At 45.2% G+C, this 22,867-nt stretch overlaps 1 protein-coding gene across 3 annotated transcripts in view; it reads left to right on the top strand.

Moving 5' to 3' along the window:
• The window catches only part of DOCK11 (dedicator of cytokinesis 11), a 169,585-nt gene extending 149,633 nt beyond the window's left edge, over positions 1 to 19,952 (top strand). For all 3 annotated transcript variants that reach the window (XM_060270271.1, XM_060270269.1, XM_060270268.1), the window contains 6 exons: positions 4,972 to 5,118; positions 6,207 to 6,417; positions 6,907 to 7,097; positions 8,751 to 8,851; positions 11,101 to 11,239; positions 19,453 to 19,952. In XM_060270271.1, the coding sequence (XP_060126254.1) occupies positions 4,972 to 5,118; positions 6,207 to 6,417; positions 6,907 to 7,097; positions 8,751 to 8,851; positions 11,101 to 11,239; positions 19,453 to 19,572 (909 nt within the window). In that variant the 3' untranslated portion in view covers positions 19,573 to 19,952. The remainder of the gene's footprint in view (positions 1 to 4,971; positions 5,119 to 6,206; positions 6,418 to 6,906; positions 7,098 to 8,750; positions 8,852 to 11,100; positions 11,240 to 19,452) is intronic.
• Positions 19,953 to 22,867: the final 2,915 nt, after the last annotated feature.

Genomic DNA, 22,867 nt, shown 5'->3' with positions numbered 1-22,867 from the left:
TGTCTAGTGGTAAGATGGGAAAGGGAGCTAGATCTCTATTTTCCCACTCACTCTTACTAATCTACTCCTTTAACATCTGTTATGCCAGTAGGCATTGGCCACCACTTTCAAGCATATCTTTACAGCCATGAGGACTCGGAACTTACCATATTTTTCGCTCCGTAGGACACACTTTTTCCTCCTCAAGAGTGAGGGGAAATCTCTGTGCGTCCTATGGAGCGAGTGCCATGGCTCTGGCCATGGGATCCCTCGGCTGCCTCTGCCACCGAGCCAGTGCCTCTCCCAACCGCAGGCTCCGATCCCTGCTCTTGCTAGGGGCAGGGGCGCACCTTTCGGCTGCTCAGCCGCCCTCTGCCGCTGCCCGCCTCTGCCGCTCGCAAGAGCAGGAATCGGAGCCTGCGGTTGGGAAAAGCACACCTCTTGCAAGCTTTTGGGCGCTTGTCCATCCGCCCGTCCACCTCTGCCGCTGCCTGCCTCAGATGCTCACAAGAGCAGGGATTGGAGCGACGGTCGAGAGAGGCACTGTGCTGCACTGTGTCTCTCCTGACTGCAGGCTCCGATCTCTTGCGAGCATCAGAGGTGGGCAGCTTCAGAGGCCAGGGTGGGGGCGGACAGAAGAGCGCCCGAAAGGGCTCCTTTTGGCCGCTTCTCCGTCTGCCCCCACCTCTTCCGCTACCCACCTTTGCCACTTGCAAGAGCGGAGAGTAGCCACGGTTGCCCCGCCAGAACCAGCGGTAGGATGATCCCGCCACTGCTTCTCGCAAGAGCAGGCTTGGTAGGGAAGCTTCCTTCTTTCTCTCTTTCTTCCCTCTCTTCTCTCTTTCCTTCTCTCTCTCTCACTCTCACTCTCACCCACCCCTTCCTTCCTTCCCTTCCTTCCTTCCTTCCTTCCTTCATTCCTTCTCCCTCTTTCTCTCTCTCTCTCTACTTCCTTCAAGTCCTTCCTCTTGATTAAGAAATAGGTATTTACGGTACATCATTTAGTGAGTTTCTTTTAATGTACTCAATTATTTAAATTGTACAATTGTACAAAGCCTTAGTTTGTTTGATAATATTATGTTTTCATGCCTGACGATTAGATTTTTTCATTTGCATTTCCTGTATCATTACACCAATCACAAATTATTTCAGGAATATTTCAGGAATAATTAAAGTTCCTATTAAAACCACAATCAAAAGAGTAACACAAAAAGCAACAGTGAAGCAGCAGCAGCAGCTCAGCTCCATTCAAACGCTTTGCAGTCTCCTCAGTGTGGCATAAGTAGAGATTTAAACTGCTATTTTGTATACACACTCAAAAAGACTTTAGCAATGGTACAAAACTGTGTGGCATTCCTTTCCACAAATGTAGCTTTGCTGGAGCTAGGAGAACCTCATGATTGGAAGGATGTTTTTTTTAAAAAAAAACCACACAGGTGCTTATCCATTGAGGGACTTGGAGCTTATTCTGAGTTTTGTTGCAACCTCAAACCACTAAGTAGGATAAAATAACAACAAATAGGTACATGGAGTGTTAGGGCTGATGATTTTTTTTTGAAAGCTACAACAAAGTCATAAATAAAGTCATAGGTTTGGTATATACTTTTGGTATATTGTGCCTCTCTTTTCTGTCTCTTATGAGGACTGCCCTTGCCATTCTTTTTAGCCAAAATGTCCTTTCACAACCTCCTTCCTTCCTTCCTGGGCCGTCCTTCCCATTGGGTTTACTGGCTTGTTGCACCAGGGCGCTGTGTGCTCAAGGGTGCCCCAGCAAGTGGGGAAGCTGCGCAGCTTTGCCCAGCAGGGGCGCAGAAGGGGCACCTAAGGCTGGGCGTCTGCCGTCCTCTAGCGCCCTCCTCCAGTCCTGCGCAGTGGCAGGAAAGGGCTCAAGAAGCGCTCCGGCGACCATTTGCGGTGCTGAGAGGAGGGGCGCCCGCCGGGAATTGTGCCCGCCTCCCGGGTGGGGCGCACACACCAGACAGGGAGGGAGGGAGGCTGATCGCTGTACACCTGGCTCACCGCTGCCTCCTGCCTTCTGCCTCCGAGCTTTGTTAGGGTCATGCTGCTGGACTGTTTCAGGGTGCTGGTGCAAGATGAGCAGAGACTCACCAGATTCCAGGAGGTGCCAGGGATGCAGCACATGCAGAAGAGAGAGACAAATGCCCCCTCCTCCTTTTGTAGAGTTCCCGGCCCCCAACCCCACCACCTTTACTTCCTCTCCTCTCCAGGAATCCAGCTCAATCCCTTTTAACCCTTGGCAAGCCAGCTCCCCCTCCCTCTGGTGTCCATCTCTGGGTCCTGCGCTGGGGAGTTCCACAGTTGAACTCTGCCTTGCATGAAGAAGTGCTTGATTTTATCTGTCCTGAATCTTCCAACATTCCGATTCCTTGAATGCCCTTGAGTTCCACTCTCAGGAGATGGAACTCTCCATCCACTTTCTCTAGGCTAGGCTTGGCTTTTGAAAATTAGGGGGGCTCAGTAATTAGCTAATTGGGAAGCACTGCTCTAAACTAAAGAGCCCCAAACGCTGCAACCTTTCTTCATAGGAAAGTCTGCCACCCCCGTGATCATTTTGGCAGCCCTTTTCTGAACCTTTTCCAACTCCTCAAATGTCCTTCATGAGGAGAGGCAACTCTACCCCACATGAGGTTACTGCATAGATTTGTGACCAGTGGGGGGTTGCAGGGCTCTGTCCTGGGCCTGTTGTTGCTCAATCTATCTGTAGACATCTTGGATGGAGGAATTGAGGGGATCCTCATCCAATTTGCAGGTGACACCAAACCATAGCTGTCAGCTTTCGGATTTGAAAATAAGGGATCAGCAGCCTCACCTGTCCCGGGGACAGTCTACGGTATATCTAACAATTCAGGATAGCAGCGGAAAACGGCGCTGGAATAAGGGAATTTCCTTTTTTTTTAAATTGATTTTTATTATTTTTTTTCCTTACATCAGTATAAATCAACACAATACAAACACAAAATTATAAACCAATCCCATAAATACACGAACTAATTGCACCTTCTCTTAAAACCGTTCCGCTGAACTTGACTTCCCCTTTACATCGTTTTGGTTTTATTTGGTCAAAATCTTAATTATCCGCTTTTTTACCTTCTTTGCACATTATATCATCATACATAATCCTGTCTTCTAATCAGACCATATTTTAACAGTTGTAGATATTATGTCAATCCTGTAAGTGATTTTACCATATTACAATGCCTTCTAATATATTCCCAGAATTTACTCCACTCCTTGTAGGTCTTTTGATCTTTTTGCTCTCTTAACCTTCCGGTCAACCTGGCTAATTCTATATATTCCGACATCTTTCCTCTCCACTCTTCTACTGATGGTATTTCTGTTGTTTTCCATCTTTGTGCAAGTAGGATTCTAGCAGCAGTGGTGGCATACATAAATATTTTTACATCCTCTTTTTTGATTTCATTCCCTATTAAACATAATAGAAACAGTTCTGGCTTTTTAGGGAATGTGTACTGTAACATTTTTTTGATCTCATTATATATTAATTCCCAGTACGGTCTCACTTTTTTACATTGCCACCACATGTGGTAAATGGAATAAGGGAATTTCCAGCAAAGAAAGGGAAAGTTGACAGCTGTGGCTTGGAATAAGGGGGTTTCCCCCCCAAAAAGGGAGGGTTGACAGCTATGCACCAAACTGAGAGGGGCAGCTAATGGCACAGAAGACAGAATAGGGATTCAAGATTACCGTTTCAAATTGGAGAACTGGGGGCAAGCTAACAAAATGAATTTATATAGGGACAATTATCAGGTTCTGCACTTAGGCAGGAAGAACCAATGCTCAAATATAGGATGGGGGGCATGTGAAAAAGATCTAGAGATCTTAGTGGACCACAATCTCAACATGAGTTCACAGTGTGATGCAGCTGGATAAAAAAATGAATGCTATTCTAGGCAGCGTCCACAGAAGTCTAGGGTTCAGATCAAGGGAAGTCATAGTCCTGCTCTGTTCCACCTTGGTCAAGCCACACCTGGAATAGTGTGTCCACTTCTGGGCAAAACAATTTAAGAAGGATGTTGACCAGCTGGAAGGTGTGCAGAGAAGAGCAGCCAAGATGATCAAGGGTCTGGAAACCAAGCCTTATGGTCCCCCATCCCTGGAGTTGATGGAGGCAGCTTCCTATAACCCTTTAATCCACTGTAAGGGAATGCAAGGGCTGTCCTGTTTTGTGAAATAGCACTTCCATTACAAATCCTTCCCCATAAACGGATAGTCCCATCCTTCAGCAGTCTGCATATTTAAGAAGGTGGGATAGATGCTCTACTGTTCCATGTGCGTTTGCACCCAGTTCATCTTCATGAAGTATAACCTACACTCTGCTTTCACCCTAGAGGTGAATGTCAAAGTTATCTTCATTGCAGCCAGCTGTGATCCTCCTTACAGGATTTTGCAAAAACAGGCTATCCAAGTGATATCTGCATTCTGTCTGGTTCCATATTCACCAGCTAGGCTGCTGAAGGACACCAGCTTAAAAAAAGGTCAGCAACTCTGTTTACCCGGAGGGATCTTTGCACCACGGTGCTAGATATGCTTAAGACGGCCTTGCTTCCTTCCTTCCTTCCTTCCTTCTCTCTCTATCTTCCCTCCCTCCTTCCCTCTCTCTTCCTCTCTCTCTCTCTCCCCTTCCTTCCTTCTCTCTCTTTCTTTCTTTCTTTCTCTCTCTCACCCCTTCCTTCAACATTTGCTTCAGATTTTCCCCCCCTTGTTTTCCTCCTCTAAAAACTGGGTGTGTCTTGTGGTTGCGTGCGTCTTATGGAGTGGAAAATACAGTATTTTATGAAAGGGGAATCTAGGAAAGCTAAATTCTGCACCCAGCACTACATTCATCACTTGCTATGCACTCCCATGGAATGCAATTCTGACCATAGGGTAGATGTTTGATTTGTAGTCACTGCAACCATTTTTAAATTCCTTCCAATCATGTTGTTTGTTGTGCATTTCTGATCAACAAAGGCTTTCTTTGAAGAAGAGGATGGCAAGGAATACATCTACAAAGAGCCTAAGCTAACAGGTCTATCAGAGATCTCCTTCCGACTGCTGAAACTTTATGGGGGGAAATTTGGAGCAGAGAATGTCAAAATCATCCAGGACTCAAATAAGGTGACACAGAAATGCATGCAGCCCTCCCCTCTTTTGGCAGCACCCACCCTCAGCCAATGTAAAGGCAAAAGGACCCCTGACCGTTAGGTCCAGTCATGGACGACTCTGGGGTTGCGGCGCTCATCTCGCATTATTGGCCGAGGGAGCAGCATACAGCTTCCAGGTCATGTGGCCAGCATGACAAAGCTGCTTCTGGCAAACCAGAGCTGTGCACAGAAACGCCGTTTACCTTCCCGCCAGAGCGGTACCTGTTTATCTACTTGCACTAGATGTGCTTTGGAACTGCTAGGTGGGCAGGAGTTGGGACCAAACGACGGGAGCTCGCCCCATCACAGGGATTTGAACCACCGACCTTCCGATCGGCAAGCCCTAGGCTCTGTGGTTTAGACCACAGCACCGCCCGCCACCAATGTAGGAGCAGGCATTGCAGAAAGGAATGGAGATTTTGTTCTGAGATCTGCCTCTCACTTGTGATCAAGGAAGATCACAAACCGTGACCCATTTTCGTCAGGGAAAAGGTCAGCCAATGGAAAACTAATCAGAGAGCTTGAGGTAGTCAGCTCTTGCCTTGCTGGCTGTAAGCTGCTGCTTTGGAAGCATTTATATACAGTTCTTGGCCGAATGGAAGGCTGGACTAGGAAAAGCCAATTTTAGCCAGGGATGTCATCCAATAGCGATGCAAGAATAAACCTTCTAAGATTGGGTACGTTCATGTGACAATTTATTCTGTTTCCACATTTCCCCAACAATTGACTTCTGTCAGCATTATAATTTAGATTTCACATGACATAAAAGCCACTTCCAGAAATATAGTGGAAGGCAGCATTCACATGACAGTTTTTTCACTTTGCATGACATTTCCCAAATGGTTAAGTTCCACATGTTTGAGCTTTCACATGGCATAAGTCACTTCTATAAAAAAGTGGGAGATAGTGCAAATTAAGTACTCATTTTCTGCCATTGGAAGAAAAGCAGTAGGAGAGCAGCAGGTCATGTGGATCTTAGATTCTTGGTCAATGATCCCTGACTGTGGTGCAGAGCTGTGTTGGGCCTCTTTCCTTACTAGTTTCCTCGTTTTCTTCCTTCAGGTGAATGCCAAAGACCTGGACTCCAAGTATGCGCACATTCAAGTGACTTATCTGAAGCCCTACCTTGATGAGAAAGAGCTCTCGGAAAGGAAGACAGATTTTGAAAGGAACCACAACATCAACCGATTTGTGTTTGAGACACCATATACTTTGTCTGGGAAAAAACATGGGAGTGTGGAAGAGCAGTGCAAGAGACGGACGATCCTTACCAGTGAGATTGGTCTTCTAAGATGCTGGGAAAGGGTACAGGTAGCAGGGAGAGGGGACCACGCTATGCATGTCAACAAAATTCCATTTTGATGCAGTCAGCTGCTTTTAATTCCTCATGAAAAGGAATGTGGGATCAAAAGATAACACCCACCTGAGTTTGCTTTTTTCCTTCTCCCTCTCAATCAATTTTCCTTTCATGCCATGTGTTTATAGATCATAAGCATGAGGGCAGGAACTGCCTTACTAGTGCATTTGTGAGTTGCCCTGGGAGCCTGGGTTTTTGTGTGTGTTTTATTGCACAAGAGCAGGAAAAAAATGTTTTAGATAGATAAAAGAAGTTTTGAAAAGAATCTAAATAAATTAGAACCTTGTTCTAATTCATGAAAGGAGTGTTTATCTAAAGTTAATGTCACAAGTTTGGGTATTTGACTATACCCACACAGGGCTCCTTGTGCATGTGCCACCATTTTTGTTTACTCTCCCCTTCTAGCATCCAACTCCTTCCCCTATGTCAAAAAGAGGATTCCCGTTAGTCATGAGCACCAGGTCAACCTGAAGCCGATTGATGTGGCAACTGATGAAATCAAGGCAAAGACAGCCGAGCTGCAGCAACTGTGTACTTCAGCAGATGTTGACATGATCCAATTGCAGCTGAAGCTTCAAGGCTCCGTTTCAGTGCAGGTTGGTGGCTGGGCACACTATAAATCACCACCACCACCATCATCAATTTATTCATCACCTTCAAACAACCATCACATCAGGGGTAGCTTTGCCAAATTACTGTTGTAAGTCATTCTGAGCTGCTTCCCACTATTGCAATCATCTAGGCCAACACCCTGCAGTGCAAGGATCTCAACCAAAAGCATCCATGACAGATGGCCATCTGCTTAAAAACCTCCAATGAAGGAAAGTCCACAACCTGCCAAGGGAATCTTTTCCACAGCTCTAATTGTCAGAAAGTTATTTCTGATGTTTAACCAGAATCTCCTTTCTTGTAACTTGAAGCTATTGGTTCAAGTCCGACTCTCTGGAGCAGGAGAGAAGTTTGCTCCATCTTGCATAGGACAGCCCTTGAGATAACTGAAGATGGCTCTCATATCTCCTCTTAGTCTTCTCTTTCCCAGGTTAAATAGACCTAGTTCCCTCAATTGTTCTCCATAAGTCTTGGTTTCCTGACCATTGATTATCTTTGTTGCCCTCCTCTGCACATGTTCCAGCTTGTCAATATCCTTCTTAAATTGTGGTGCACAGAACTGGACATAATAGCATCCAGGGATGATGTTCCCTTGGTAATTCCCATGGGTGAATAACTTGTTGCAGATCTAGTAGCATGGATAGAACTTCCATGTTACCTTGCATTGCCTTAAGTGATGCTTTTTTGGATGGAGTTGATTTCCACATTCAGTGCCCGGGCACCAAGGATACAGGCATGAGTGATTGTACTTGGCATATGTGAACCATAAGAAGAGGCAATGAAGGTTTGGGAATCAATTTGTGAAGCAGTCCATGCTTTTAACATGCTTTTAATACATGCATGGGGTGGAGGGCATTTCTCTCATAAAAAGGTAAAGGTAAAGGGACCCCTGACCATTAGGTCCAGTCGTGACCGACTCTGGGGTTGCGCGCTCATCTCGCATTATTGGCCGAGGGAGCCGGCATACAGCTTCCAGGTCATGTGGCCAGCATGACAAAGCTGCTTCTGGAGAACCAGAGCAGCACATGGAAACACCGTTTACCTTCCCGCTGTAGCGGTTCCTATTTATCTACTTGCACTTTGACATGCTTTCGAACTGCTAGGTTGGCAGGAGCTGGGACCAAGCAACGGGAGCTCATCCCGTCACAGGGATTCGAACCGCCGACCTTCTGATCAGCAAGCCCTAGGCTCAGTGGTTTAACCACAGCGCCACCTGGGTCTCTCATACCCTTCCACAATCATCACTGGAATTCTTGAGTATTCTGATTGACAGAAGGAGGAGGATAGATAAAAGATGGTACTTGTTTACACAACTTGTAATGATTTATGGAATGCAGTGTTACAAGATGTGTTGATGACCTCTCTTAGATTACTTTAAAAGGGGGATTAGACAAATCAATGGAGGAAGAGGAGGGGGGCTTTATTTATTAGTGGTGATGGCAAAATGGAACCTCTAAATAACAGTGACAGAAGGAGGAAATGGCTGTTGCTGGCCATTGTGGGAGGAAGGAACACTGGACCAGAAGGACCTTTCGACCCAGAAGGGGTCCTCCTAGAATCTTCTCTGTTTTTTTCTGAAATTTCTCTGATTTTTGTCTGAAATCTGTAGGAATTTAATTCTGTGTTTTAACTTTTCTTAGGTCAATGCTGGCCCACTAGCCTATGCACGGGCTTTCCTAGATGACAAGCACTCCAGCAAATATCCCAGCAAGAAGGTGAACGAACTGAAAGAAATGTTCAGGTAGTTATGTTTTATTTTAATTTATTATGTTTATTTCTCATCTGCAATGGGATCCAAGGCAGTGTGTAGGAGGGATCTCAAGCATAATCCCATCCCAGCATTGTCCAGACCCACATAGTTGGAATGAGGTGACTGTCCCCTGTGCCTTCAAATGATACTTTGGGTGCCCACCTAACAGACATTTCTGTGAAACTGCAGGGAACAGAGTCCTCCCCACTATGCTGCGGGGAAGCGGGCATAATCCCAACATACCAAGGGCCTTCTGTACTCTGCACACACAAAACAGAACCAAATCAAATGCAGGAACATGTACTTGTCTCTTCTTTTGTTTTGTCTTTTGTGGAGAAGGGTGTAGAGGAAAGCAAATTCCACCACCACCACCCCTGGAACATCCCCTTAATCTCCTGGGCTTCCTAGGATCCAAAGCTAATCTTTACACATTATGGAATGTGTAATTAGTTTCGTAAAATATAACAACAATGCAAAGATTCTCAGGATGTGGAATTTGTCCGAATGTCAGCTCCATTGAGACACATTGTCCTGCACATCAATGCTTATTTCATTGCTTATTTGCCAACCTGGTGGCCTCCATGTGTTTTGGAGTATAATCCCCATCAGCCCCAGCCAATGCATCCATAGAAACAACAACATCTGGAGCACACCAGGTTTAGAAAGGCTGACTTTGAACAGTATAACAGGCTACAATATAAGAGGCTAGATCAGGGGTCAGCAAACTTTTTATCAGGGGGCCGGTCCACTGTCCCTCAGACCTTGTGGGGGGCCAGACTATATTTCAAAAAATATAAATACCTTGCAAGCCAGTCCCACAGCTTCCTCCGGACTCTGGAGCACGTCTTGGCACTGCCCGTCCACCTGCGTTGTTGACAAGCAGCAGCCACTCCATCGGCCCATCCCTGCAGAGCTCCCAGGCAGCATGCACCACGCACTGCGGCCCGTCATCCACGGCCAGGTTGGTGGGCAGGCCGCACATGTGGAGCGCCGAGCAGGCACCGCACAGCTTGCCCTCCAGCTGCTCCAGTGAGGCTGCCGAGTGCGCCACTAGCAGCAGCAACAAGCCGTGTGCCAGGCCAGCAGGCGTGCCAAGCTCCGGCTGAAACCCTGCGCCACGCCCATCACGATGCCCATGGTGCGGCCCAGACCCACTGCCCAGCTGCTGGCCTCTCCATCAATGGCTGCGCTGGGTTTACCTCAGCGCAAAGGTGGTGAGGCTTCGGATTGGCTGCTGCAGCCAATCCGAAGCCTCTCCACCATTGCTGCCCGCCAGAGGCCTCCACAGCATTCGGATTGACTGCAGGAGCTTCCTGCAGCCAATCTGAAGCCGTGCCAGCATCACAGAAGTCAGTCCCCACATGGTGAAGTGTCCATGGCTTCATTTCCAGTAAACGTCGTGCCACACCACACCGCTTTAGCTCAGCACGGGGACTGACCAAGCGGGCAGCAGGGTCTGTGGGCCAGATTTACAAGCCTGGTGGGCCGCATCCAGCCTGCAGGCCTTAGTTTTCTGACCCCTGGGCTAGATTTACATAATTGACTCCAAGGCAGTTTTCCTGACAGCTGTGAGGAAGCAGTCTTTCTCCCTGAATTAAAAGTGGTGAGACATTTCAGTCACACAACTCAGAATTATTATCATCATAATTTAATAATAATAATAATAGTTAATTTTGTAAGTCACTTTATATGAAAGATAAAGCCTCAAAGCAACCTAACAAAATAAAATACAATAAATAGAAGCAATTTAAAACCAGAAAAAATTAAGTAGTGGACAATACAAAATACATAAAATGCTCATTCAAAGCCATATTATTTTTATATGGTTTTTATTGTGTGGTTTTATATTATAATTGTTGCAAACCACTTTTATTTTTTAATATAAATAGCAATATATAAATATTTTTTATAAAATAATAAGGGCAAATCCTACTCACTTAAAGACTGACAACAATGGTGCCAAGTTTATAATGTATACTATTTTATTTTAGCATTAGATGTCTCCTTGTGGGGCATTCCAAAAGACAGCATATAAATGTTTTGAGAATATGACCCATATTCCTTTGCCTAGACAAAGGTACAGTACTAGAAAAGGTTGTCAGCTGCCAGAATCCAGGCCTGTGCACTAGGCCATCTCAGTATCGCAAGTGCCAATGTCAATGCATACGCCTATTTGTTTTGCAGCTTCACTGCCTACATGAGTCAGCCGGGACCCCATAAATTCTGTTTTCTCTCAACAGGAAGTTTATTCAGGCCTGTGGGATTGCCCTTGAGCTCAATGAACGCCTAATCAAGGAGGACCAGGCAGAATACCACGAAGAGCTGAAGTCCAACTTCAGGGACATGGTGAAAGAGCTTTCAGACATCATCCACGAACAGGTAGAGTCCAGGCGGGCTGCTCTGAAAGCACAGAGCCTCTCCCAGCCAAGGCATCAAGATATGTGGCCATTGATTTTCATGATGATGATGATGATGATGATGATGATGATGATGATCCTTATGCTATTAGTCTCCTTGGCACCTTGGCAATATGAACAGGTCCCTGTTCCACAGAATTAAAATATGAAATGCACAGTTGAGAAACAACAGAGGGAGAAAAAAGAGGAGCGAGAATGTGAGCAAATGCCATTTACACAAGTTTATCAAGCTTGGTTAAAGCTGTAAAATAGGAAAAGGGTCAAAGGTTTCTTGGATTGTTGTTTTGTTATTTAGTTGTTTAGTTGTGTCCAACTCTACGTGACCCCATGGTCCAGAGCACACCAGGCACTCCTGTCTTGCATTGCCTCACGCAGTTTGGTCAGACTCATGTTGGTAGCTTCGAGAACACTGTCCAACCATCTCGTCCTCCGTTGTCCCCTTCTCCTTGTGCCCTCAATCTTTCCCAACATCAGGGTCTTTTCCAAGGATTCTTCTCTTCTCATGAGGTGGCCAAAGTATTGGAGCCTCAGCTTCACGATCTGTCCTTCCAGGGAGCACTCAGGGCTGATTTCCTTAAGAATGGATAGGTTTGATCTTCTTGCAGTCCATGGGACTCTCAAGAGTCTCCTCCAGCACCATAATTCAAAAGCATCAATTCTTCGGCAATCAGCCTTCTTGATGGTCCAGTTCTCATTTCCATACATCACTATTTAACTATTTGCCAGGAGGTGATGGGACAAGTGGCCATGATCTTAGGTTTTTGATGTTGAGCTCCAGACCATATTTTGTGCTCTCCTCTTTCACCCTCATTAAAATATTCTTTAATTTCTCCTCACTTTCTGCCATCAAGGTTGTGTCATCAGCATATCTGAGGTTGTTGATATTTTTTCCGGCAATCTTAATTCCAGTTTGGGATTCATCCATCCAGCCTTTTCCATGATGAATTCTGCATATAGGTTAAATAAGCAGGGAGACAATATACAGCCTTGTCGTACTCCTTTCCCAATTTTGAACCAATCAGTTATTCCATATCCAGTTCTAACGGTAGCTTCTTGTCCCACATAGAGATTTCTCAGGAGACAGATGAGGTGATCAGGCACTCCCATTTCTTTAAGAACTTGCCATAGTTTGCGGTGGTCAACACAGTCAAATCCTTATGCGTAGTCAATTTAACAGAAGTAGATGTTTTTCTGGAACTCTCTATCTTTCTCCATAATCCAGCACATGTTTGCAATTTGGTCTCTGGTTCCTCTGCCCCTTCAAAATCCAGCTTGCACTTCTGGGAGTTCTCAGTCCACATACTACTTAAGCCTGCCTTGCAGAATTTTAAGCATAACCTTGCTAGCATGTGAAATGAGCGCAATTGTGCGGTAGTTGGAGCATTCTTTGGCACTGCCCTTCTTTGGGATTGGGATGTAGACTGATCTTCTCCAATCCTCTGGCCATTGCTGAGTTTTCCAAACTTGCTGGCATATTGGGTGTAGCACCTTAACAGCATCATCTTTTAAATTTTTAAATAGTTCAGCTGGAATATTATCACTTCCACTGGCCTTGTTATTAGCAGTGCTTTCTAAGGCCTATTTGACTTCACTCTCCAAGATGTCTGGCTCAAGGTCAGCAACCACACTACCTGGGGTGTAGGAGACCTCCATATCTTTCTGGTATAATTGCTCTGTGTATTCTTGCCACCTCTTCTTGATGTTTTCTGCTTCTGTTAGGTCCTTTCCACTTTTGTCCTTTATTATGGTAATCTTTGTACGAAATGTTCCTTTCATATCTCCAATTTTCTTGAACAGATCTCTGTTTTTCCCCATTCTGTTGTTATCTTCTATTTCTTTGCATTCCTTGTTTAAGAAGGCCATCTTTGTATTTATGGTCGTGGTGCTATAAAGTTCGTTAGTGGGTCGTAAAACACTCACGGACCCACACCGCCAACCCTTAATAGCGCCCAGCACGCTCCCAGCGGTCTCTGTTAAAATTCTTCTTCTTCTCGGACCCAGCAGAGTTACCGCGCAACTGGAAATCAGATAGCAGTCGTTGTCTTCAAGAAATCAAGCACACCGTAGCTTCTAAACTAATTTAAACTTTATTTACAGATACTTAACATGTGCCGCTCTGGTTCGCCAGAAGTGGCTTTGTCATGCTGGCCACATGAACCTGGAAGCTGTACGCCGGCTCGCTCGGCCAATAATGGGAGATGAGCGCGCAACCCCAGAGTCGGTCACAACTGGACCTAAGGGTCAGGGGTCCCTTTACCTTTACCTTAACATGATACATCTAAACCAGGGGTCCCCAAACTAAGGCCCGGGGGCCGGATGCGGCCCAATCGCCTTCTCAATCCGGCCCACAGACAGTCCGGGAACCAGCATGTTTTTACATGAGTAGAATGTGTCCTTTTATTTAAAATGCATCTCTGGGTTATTTGTGGGGCCTGCCTGGTGTCTTTACATGAGTAGAATGTGTCCTTATATTTAAAATACATCACTGGGTTATTTGTGGGGCTTAGGAATTCTTTCATATTTTTTTCCAAAATATAATCCGGCCCCCCACAAGGTCTGAGGGACAGTGGACTGGCCCCCTGCTGAAAAAGTTTGCTGACCTCTGATCTAAACCAACAGAACTGAGCTGCATGCTAGCAGCGCTCTTATCCCTAAACACTCCTCCACAGATCTCCTGTCTCCTAGCTCTCTCATCTCATGCTCAAACTCTCTCCAACAACCAACACACAATACATTCTCTTTTCAGTATCATTTATGTTGCACAGCAGTCAGCACGTAGCCACAATGGGCTGGCACCCAGAGAATAAGACCATCTGAGAGTGTTTTTAACTCCTTGCTTTCCAGAATCCCAAGACTCTTGTCTCTCCTTGCTATTTTTTTGGAAGTCTGCATTCAATTTCCTGGATCTTCTACTATCTCCCTTGCATTTTGCTTGCCTTCTCTCCCCCGCTATTTGTAAGGCCTCATTGGACGGCCACTTTGCTTTCTTGGATTTCCTTTTCATTGGGATGGTTTTCGTTGCTGCCTCCTGTATAATGTTAACGAGCCTCCATCCAGAGTTCTTCAGTTATTGTGTAGCAAAAGTCAACACCAGGTTTGAGCAGGTCCTGGACACACCAATCTCTGTTGCTGCCCCTCCTTATGTCAGTGGGCCCTGGTCAGTGAGCAGGAGTCCAGCCAATGGCTCTAGCCATCATTTAAAATTACAGTACCATAATACGCTAGAATGATGGTGGCACATCAGCATTGTGGGAAACTTAAAATGACAGCTTCATCCAGCTACCTGCCACTGCTCATAGTGCAGGACCAGGCCTTTAAAGAAAAGAAAAGAAACCACAGGAGAGGCATAAGCCATGGACCCTGGCAAAGGGTGAGGTTCTTGGCAGCTGGCCAACACTGATGCCAACACTGAGCAGCTGTGATACCAACACTAGGCAGATTTTTAAATGGGGTGTGCTTGTGTAAATTGGATATCCTTTCAGGATCAGAGCAGCAGCAGCAGCAGCAATCATAATAATCATCACCATCCGTACCCTGCAATGTGGTAATCTAGAATCTGCAGTTAGAATAAACAGTGCACACAAACAGTGGCAGAAGGCTATGATGATGTGACCTCCAACATGTGCAGCCCTGTTGAGGCAGTTGTTAAGGCTGGGCTGAAATGTCTCTCCCTGACTTTGGCCTCTCCAGTTTCACTCCCCACATTCATAGGAGGCATTATGGTGTGGGAATGGAATATGGGGGCCCAGGAACAGCACCTCATCATGTAGGGCCTTTATTAGGGGATGGGGGTGGGTTTACAGACATCTCCAGCCAAGTGAAATGCTGTCACCACTGCAAAAATGACAATGAGAAAAAGGTATGCTCAGAGGGTGATTTTAGGACAACTGTGCACATACCTCCCTGCTGAATTTTGGCTCAACTTTGGTTCCGACATGCTTGGTTCCTCTGCTGTTTGAAAGCTGAGAGTTCTTCAGAGAAAGCAAACCATGATAGGAATAACAGCAAGAACAAAATGAAAAATGGGCACCCACATTCAATAAATAGCTGGAGGCTGGACACGAGTGCAGAACTGGGGTACCTGCGTGACTGACAGTCAGCTTTTACTTTCTCCCCTTCCCCCTCCCCTGAAATCCATGAAGAGGGCCTGCCTGCCTGGGAATCTATAACCCTGCCCTTCTGTACATAGCCTCCAGGGCACATTATAAACAAAATTAAAACAATGCAAATTAGCTTCTCAATACTGAAAGTGTTTAGAGGTTGAACATACCCCCAGAGACACACTATGGCAACACACCCACAATTCCCTCCCAGTTTTCTGCTGTTTTATTTGCATGTGGATGACTGGAACAGCTTCTGCATTCTGTTAATATTCAAATGGAGAAAACAAACTTCTAAGAATGATCTCTTAAGTAATGGGGCCATTAGGAGTCAGTTTGGAACAGGCTGTCATTTTTGATGCACTCCAGATTGTTATTCAAAAAAGCTTCCCATAGTTTGCCTGTCTTGGGTGTTTGGTGGGTGGAGAAGATTGCAGATGATCTGATGCAGCCTATCCTAGTAGTTACATACTTAAAGAGGATGCTCAAGAAGCTTCAAAGATCCACAGCCCCACTTCCTAACTGAAAAAGCTAACAGCATTTGGGCAAATAGCCAGTTGCAGTTTTAAGTCTTCAAAATGAAGACGGTTGTGATGGGTGCTGTACAGGGCATATCCCCTGTACAGATTCAACGCAAGATCCCAAATGAACTTTTAAAAAATATTTTAAAGCAAGTATACTTCTAGTCCTCCTCCTGGATTTGAAAAGTTTGGAAATCGTGTGAGCAGTGTCTGCTTCAAGCTCCAAACTAAAAGTACTGGATTTTCTTGCTTCCAGCATTCACAGACTGTGTAACATTCAGCATGGCAGATCACCTACCCTCCTAGAGTAGATGGGGAATTGGTGTCCCTCCAGACATTGTAGGGCTCATGAGAGTTGAAAGACCCACCATCTCTGAAGGCCAGTCTTCTCATTCATGACATATAAGTAACTCTTGCTCTGTTCCCCTAATACAAATCATCCATTCAGGTATTTCCCAAACCCCACACAGGTCTTACTTTAACTTGAAACAAAAAAACCCCAAATCCTGCAAAGCCCAGATTTGAGCAACTGTTGTCATTTAGGAGAACTCTTGAACCACACTTCCAAAACAGGAAGTGGGGCTGCACATTCCTGGAGCAGGCTATGGCTCCAAGACAGGGTTATAGAAAAAGCCACACAAGGGCTTGCCAGAAATAAAGGTTTTGGGCTTTAAAAACCCAGTCAGTTGGGTGGCTGTTAGTTATCCTGAAGTTTCTTGAAACTATACTTGGTTTTAAAAATTATTAGTAGGGTGGGGAAAACCCCTCAAGAGGTCATCTACTGGGAAAAATCACAATGACTAGGTCTGGGGTACAAGTCTTGCACTGTTTTGGACAGGTTCCTTGATTTGGCAATCAAGCCCAGCAGATGGGTGACCACACTGTGTCTCAACTTGAAAGATGTGGCATTCTGAAGAAAAGCAGGGAGTCCCCCATTTGCCCACACCACTGCTGGTGTGGCGTGGAGCTGGTTGCTCTTTTACTGCTCTGAACTTTGGACTGGTGTTCTTTTGTACAACATGTCTCAGCATATCTGGAACATTGTCACCAGAAGCCAGCAGGAGTGTGGCAGATAGAGCAGCTTTCCCCAACCTGGTGTCCTCCTGATGCTTTAGACTACAACTCCCATCTGCCCCAGCCAGCATGGCCCACAGTCAAGGATTATGATCATCGGAGTTGCAGTTCAAAGCATCTGAAAGGCACCAGGGTGGAGAGAGATGGGTGAGCATTTTGGACTAGGACAAGGGAGACCCAGAGTCAGATCTCTGTTTGGCCACAAAGCTCACGGAGTGAGTTTGGGCCAGTCATAATCTTCCAGCCCAGCCCACCATGCAGGGTTGTTGTGAGGCCAAAACTGGGCAGAGGGGGAGCCATGTATGTTGAGGGAGAACCATAAAGAAATGATAAATATCACAACAGCAGCAGCACTGGTATCATCCCCAGTGGAAATATAACTCTCTACCAGAAAGTCTAGCTTCCTTAATCTCTGGTTGCACTGCTCCAAATAACAGTTCTGGACTGTGTAAAGAAATGCCAGACTGTTCTTCTCCTTGAACTACAGCACATCTTGACATGAACCAGAGCACTAAAGAATCTTTCTGGTACTTTTGATTACTGGAAGTGTGTTGAACTGGGAAGTTAATGGCTCACAATATTAACACCCAGAGTAAGCTCCACTTATTCCAGTTGACCTGTTTATTAAGCATTTATCCTGATTCGTTTGAAGGGAGATCAGACAAGGTTGATTATTTATTGAGCATTCATTCTGATGTGTTTGCAGAGAGGTTAGATGACATTTATGTCCAGTGCATTTCCCCTGCTCCCCACTTTCCTTATTGCAGAAAGTCTGCAAAACCTCTCAATCTACTATAACTGTGTGATTAGAATTTGCCATATATTATTAATTTCCACCTGAAAATAGCAAATATCTGGACATGCCCCACTTTAAAAAAGGCATCCCAGTTTTTAATAAGTTAATTCAAGATGTGAATAATTTGTTACACCCACCACAGAGGGGGAAAATAATTTAATTAAAAAAGGATACATTTTATTTGCCTTTTCTTCTCTTCCATCAGGTTGTTAATATTAGAAGGTTTCTTCCGACTTCTGTTCTTCATGCATGTTATTCTAAAAGACCAAAATATTATTTCACTTCTCTTCCTCTGCTAGTTGTAAGGGTTAGTAGGGACACACAGTGCTTGCCCTACAGGGGGCATAGAGACCCCTCCCTTAAATGACTATTTTTTTGGAGGCCAAGAGTTAGCAAAAATTGGCCAGGAGGAGGTGGGCTCCCTCCACCTCCCCTCCACCATCTTGAACACTAGTAAGGCAGGAGGTGCTTGGTTAAGACAGGTTGGGGAACATGTGGTCTTTCAGATGTTGTTAAACTCCAAACTCCCATCAGCCCACATGGCTAATGGTCAGAAATGGTGGGAGTTTTATTTCAGCAACATCTGGAGGGCCACAGGTTATGCACCCCTGGGGCTATGAACTATCTTATACATAGCTACTCCTGACAGACAGAAAAGGAATGAGTGACTTTGTAGACACGAGTAGACATTTTCTGTTCTCATGCCATCCCCACCTGTGGCTATGCCCATGCGTGGATGCCACACTTTTTGGAAACTCAGCAGTCTGACGGGAATATTTCAGGGGGCTGAGTGTGGGTGTCAGTACTGGGTTTGTGTTTGCTTTGATCTGCCCTGCAAATCTCTATGCTTTTAACCAGGAGTCCAGGTGCCATGCTTGCATAAGGCACTCCAAAATGGTTCCCAGACATGATCTAGCCTGCCACAAATCTTTGAAACAAGGTGTGAAAGAAACTTGTTATGAATAAAGGCACTGAGCATGATCCAATTGGGTGGTGGGGTGTCCTCCTACACAGAACCCCATTGGAAACAATGCAAGCAGAAAGTTCCAGGTTCAGCCTCTGGTGTTTCCAGGTGAAACAGGAAGAGATTCCTGTCCAAACCCTGGAGAGCCACTTGCATGTAATGCAGACACTTCTGAGCTAATGAATCAACGGTCTGACTCAGTAGAAAGGAATTCCTTTGTTCCTAAATAAAAGAAAGTGGTTTTTACCACTTCCAGAGCAATCTCTTGGTTCTGGAATGCTCCATTGACCCTTTAGGTGTGACCCTGTACAATTATAAGGCAGAATTCAGCAAGAACCGAAACCTAATTATTAGGAAACTCCTTCTAATTGTGAGAACTAGAAGTGGAACAAGCTGTTTAGAGCACTTACGGGATTTCCTTTGTTGGAAGCTTTCAGGACAATTAATAATATCTTAATTTTACAAGTGTTTAACTAGATGATCTTCTGAACCCCTCTGGGGTTATTTTGGAAGCATAGTAGACATCATTGCTAAATAACTTCTTTTTCCCATTCTCTTTTGTTTTCCTTTAATGCTGCCTTTGCAATAACAGCTTTGAAGACCAGGTTGGGTAACACCATTCTACATTTCCTTTTGTGTTGTTGAAACAACTTTTGTTGCTGTTAGGAACAGATAAGGTTTTTGCTTAATTTGCTAACTCAGCTTTGGTTTTTTTTTTAGATATACCAAGAAGATACCATTCACTCCTCATGGATGCATAACACCTTACATGTGTTCTGTGCAATAAGTGGAACTTCGGGCAATGGCTATGGCTTGCTTAGATCTACATTCGACGTTTAAAAAGAAACTTGGGAATGACTCTTAACATTCTACAGATCTTTCTCAGGAATACTTAGCACTGTTGCCTGAAAGATGTTAACCTCCAAACATGTGAACAAAATAGTCTCAATATTTTTCTTTGTTTAAGCAGAATCCACTGGCTTTCAAACAGGGTACTTGCTTAATTCAGAGTCCGTGAAAGTGCCTCTATGCTTTCCTTCTTGTATCTTTTGTTGTTGTTGTTGCATTCTTAAAATCTATACAAGACACCAAAAGGCATTTATCAAATCACCTTGTACTGAAAAGAATGAACTTGAATACGGTACCATGTAAAGTTGTACAATGGAATATAATAAAGTGTAAAACTGCATTGTAAATAAGGTGGCTGTGTGAACATGTCTTTTGTGCTCAATTTAAAAAGCAGAAGCCAGAAGCCTCTATGTCAAAATACAAGTATTTTACAGAGAGAGAGTGCAAGGTTGGGGAACCTTTTTCAGCCTGGGGGTCACATTCCCTTCTGGGCACCCATTTCGGGGCTACACACCAGGGGTGGGCAGAGTCAGAGGTTGAAAGACTAAACTAATTAATGTATATTTTTCCTTTGCACAGCGGGCCAGCTTCTACAATAAATTCTCTCACCTGTTTTTCTATCCTAAACCCAGGTGAGCCAGAGTCAGCAATGAGAGTTCAAAGTACTATCTAGCCAAGCAAAGACAGTGAAGTAGGATATGAAGCAGGGCCAGTGATGAGGGGTGACTCATGGAGCTCATAGATGGAGCCAGCCCACACGGAGTCCCATGAACGGGGCTGCATTTGGACCTCAGGTTGTTGGCATTCATCTGTCGAGATACAATGGAATGTGCCTCTGGGGGTGGAGTCAAAATGCTGCCTTAGCAGCACCAAAGTATGTAATACACTGGGGTACAAGCCTAGGCAGTGTGTATGGAGATCCTGGGCTCATCTTTTGGATGTAGTCCAAAAGAAAGCAGAGCAATACATTTGGCACCCACTTGGCTGCAGGAGTTGCCGGAAGGAGGCATACCAAGCACCATCCAACTGTTGAAGGAACTCCACTCTGGATTTGTAGAGTTCACTCCTTAGCCATTTCTTCTCCCACAAGGCAATAGAGATTTAGGATCAGAATTTTCCTTCTTCTAGATGAGCTACTTCCCAGGCTGATAAGCTCCATCCGCACCTCACTTCCCTCTACAGCAGGCATCCCCAAACTGCAGCCCTCCAGATGTTTTGGACTACAACTCCCATGATCCCTAGCTAACAGGACCAGTGGTCAGGGAAGATGGGAATTGTAGTCCAAAACATCTGGAGAGCCGAAGTTTGGGGGTGCCTGCTCCACAGCATGTGTAGAAGCCACCTTCTTGACGGTTGGACCCACAATTGATCTTGTCTGTTTAATACACTGGAGCCTGTCTTTCCATGCAGAGGAAGTCCATAACTCACAGAGGGTTTGAGATCCGTTGGCTACCCTCGCCTAGTTTAGCTGGCCAGTCGAAGCCACTTATGGTGGGTGGCCACATCCTGACAGCTTTTAGGAGCCACAGGTGAGAGCTGAGTGCAGGGTGGGGACCAAAGGTGACAAACAACCCATGAAGGAAATGTCCCCCACCAGAGGTACTAAAAAGGTAAAGGGGCCCCTGACCATTAGGTCCAGTCATGACCGACTCTGGGGTTGCGCTCTCATCTCGCATTATTGGCCGAGGGAGCCGGCGTATAGCTTCCAGGTCATGTGGCCAGCATGACAAAGCCGCTTCTGGCAAACCAGAGCAGCACATGGAGACGCCGTTTACCTTCCCGCTGTAGCGGTTCCTATTTATCTACTTGCATTTTGACGTGCTTTTGAACTGCTAGGTTGGCAGGAGCTGGGACCAAGCAACGGGAGCTCACCCCGTCGCAGGGATTCGAACCGCCGACCTTCTGATCAGCAAGCCCTAGGCTCAGTGGTTTAACCACAGCGTCACCTGGGTCCCTCTCTCCATCTCATACTCCCTCAAGAAAGGTTAAAAGGTATCTCATTTAAGATTCTCAGACTTGCTTGCTTTTACTCATTCTGCACCAAATAAAAAAATTCCTTCCAGTAGCACCTTAGAGACCAACTAAGTTTGTCATTGGTATGAGCTTTCGTGTGCATGCACACTTCTTCAGATATTTCTTCTTCTGCACTGTTTGACTTCTGCTGACTGTGGAGGAATGACAAAGAAATAACCAGTGCACTGACTCAACTTACCCTGCAACTGCTGGAGGATGGAGTTGACCTGTATTTAGAACTCCCTAAGCAACATAGGCTCCTGCCTCCTCTCTCCTCTGTTCCCTTTGAATTTAAACCCAGGCCAAAAATGAAAAGCCCTATAGTCAAACTCTGTATCTTTAGTTTTCCCTGGCTTTGGAAAGGCTTCAGTCATTTTGTCATGTTTACTGGAAGCTAACTTACGCAAGCTTGACAAATTATTGCACAACAGTGTGACAAGCAGCCAGAGAGGGAAGTGCTGAGGGGATCCTGCCCCTTTTCTCCTTTGACTGGGCATGGGGGCCTGAGAATTGCTTCTTGTGAGCATGGATGATTTCCTGTTTAATATGGGCATGATAAGGTGTCACATCTTCAGGGGGAGAAAGTGGGAGAGAACATGGAAAGGAAGGAACAAGTTCTTTGTTTTGCTTGAGCTATACTGAGTGAGGATTAAGACACAGCAGACACATACCGGTATAAGATTTCCAAAAATGCTGTCAATTGTTTCAGCAACACCCCCATCCCACCCCAGCCAGATCATTTGTACTTCAGCTTTTGGCAAAGCTTCCTTCACTTTACGTGAACAATGCTTTGTAAAGGACATACTCCTCCTTATGAACAGCTTGAAATTGAGGGCAGGGGACAAAAGTTAGTTAGTTAATTTATTGTTACAGTTCTCGGCCAGCACACACATTTATACATCAAACAATCCAAAATACAATCTAAAATATATGCAATAAATATAAACTTTAACCTTTGTAAAAATTGTTAGATAACAAAAGATATCACTACAGTGGTACCTCGCTAGACGAATGCCTCACAAGACAAAAAACTCGCAAAACGAAAGCGTTTTGCGATTTCAATGGAGACTCGCAAGACGAAGTTTCCTATGGCAAGCTCCGCAAGATGAATTTTTTTCATCCCATAGGGTGCCTCGCAAGACAAAAAAAAATGCCGTCTTACGAGGCACCCTATGGGAAACCGCACTTCAATGCGTTCCTATGGGAGCCGCTTTGCAAAACGAATTTTTCGCTATACGAAGCAACTCTCGGGATGAATTAAATTCGTCTGGCG

This window comes from Zootoca vivipara, chromosome Z, assembly GCF_963506605.1.
Source record: "Zootoca vivipara chromosome Z, rZooViv1.1, whole genome shotgun sequence".
Taxonomy (NCBI): domain Eukaryota; kingdom Metazoa; phylum Chordata; class Lepidosauria; order Squamata; family Lacertidae; genus Zootoca; species Zootoca vivipara.
The sequence above is the reverse complement of the archived record's forward strand: the minus strand, read 5'-3'. Positions and strand labels throughout refer to the sequence as shown.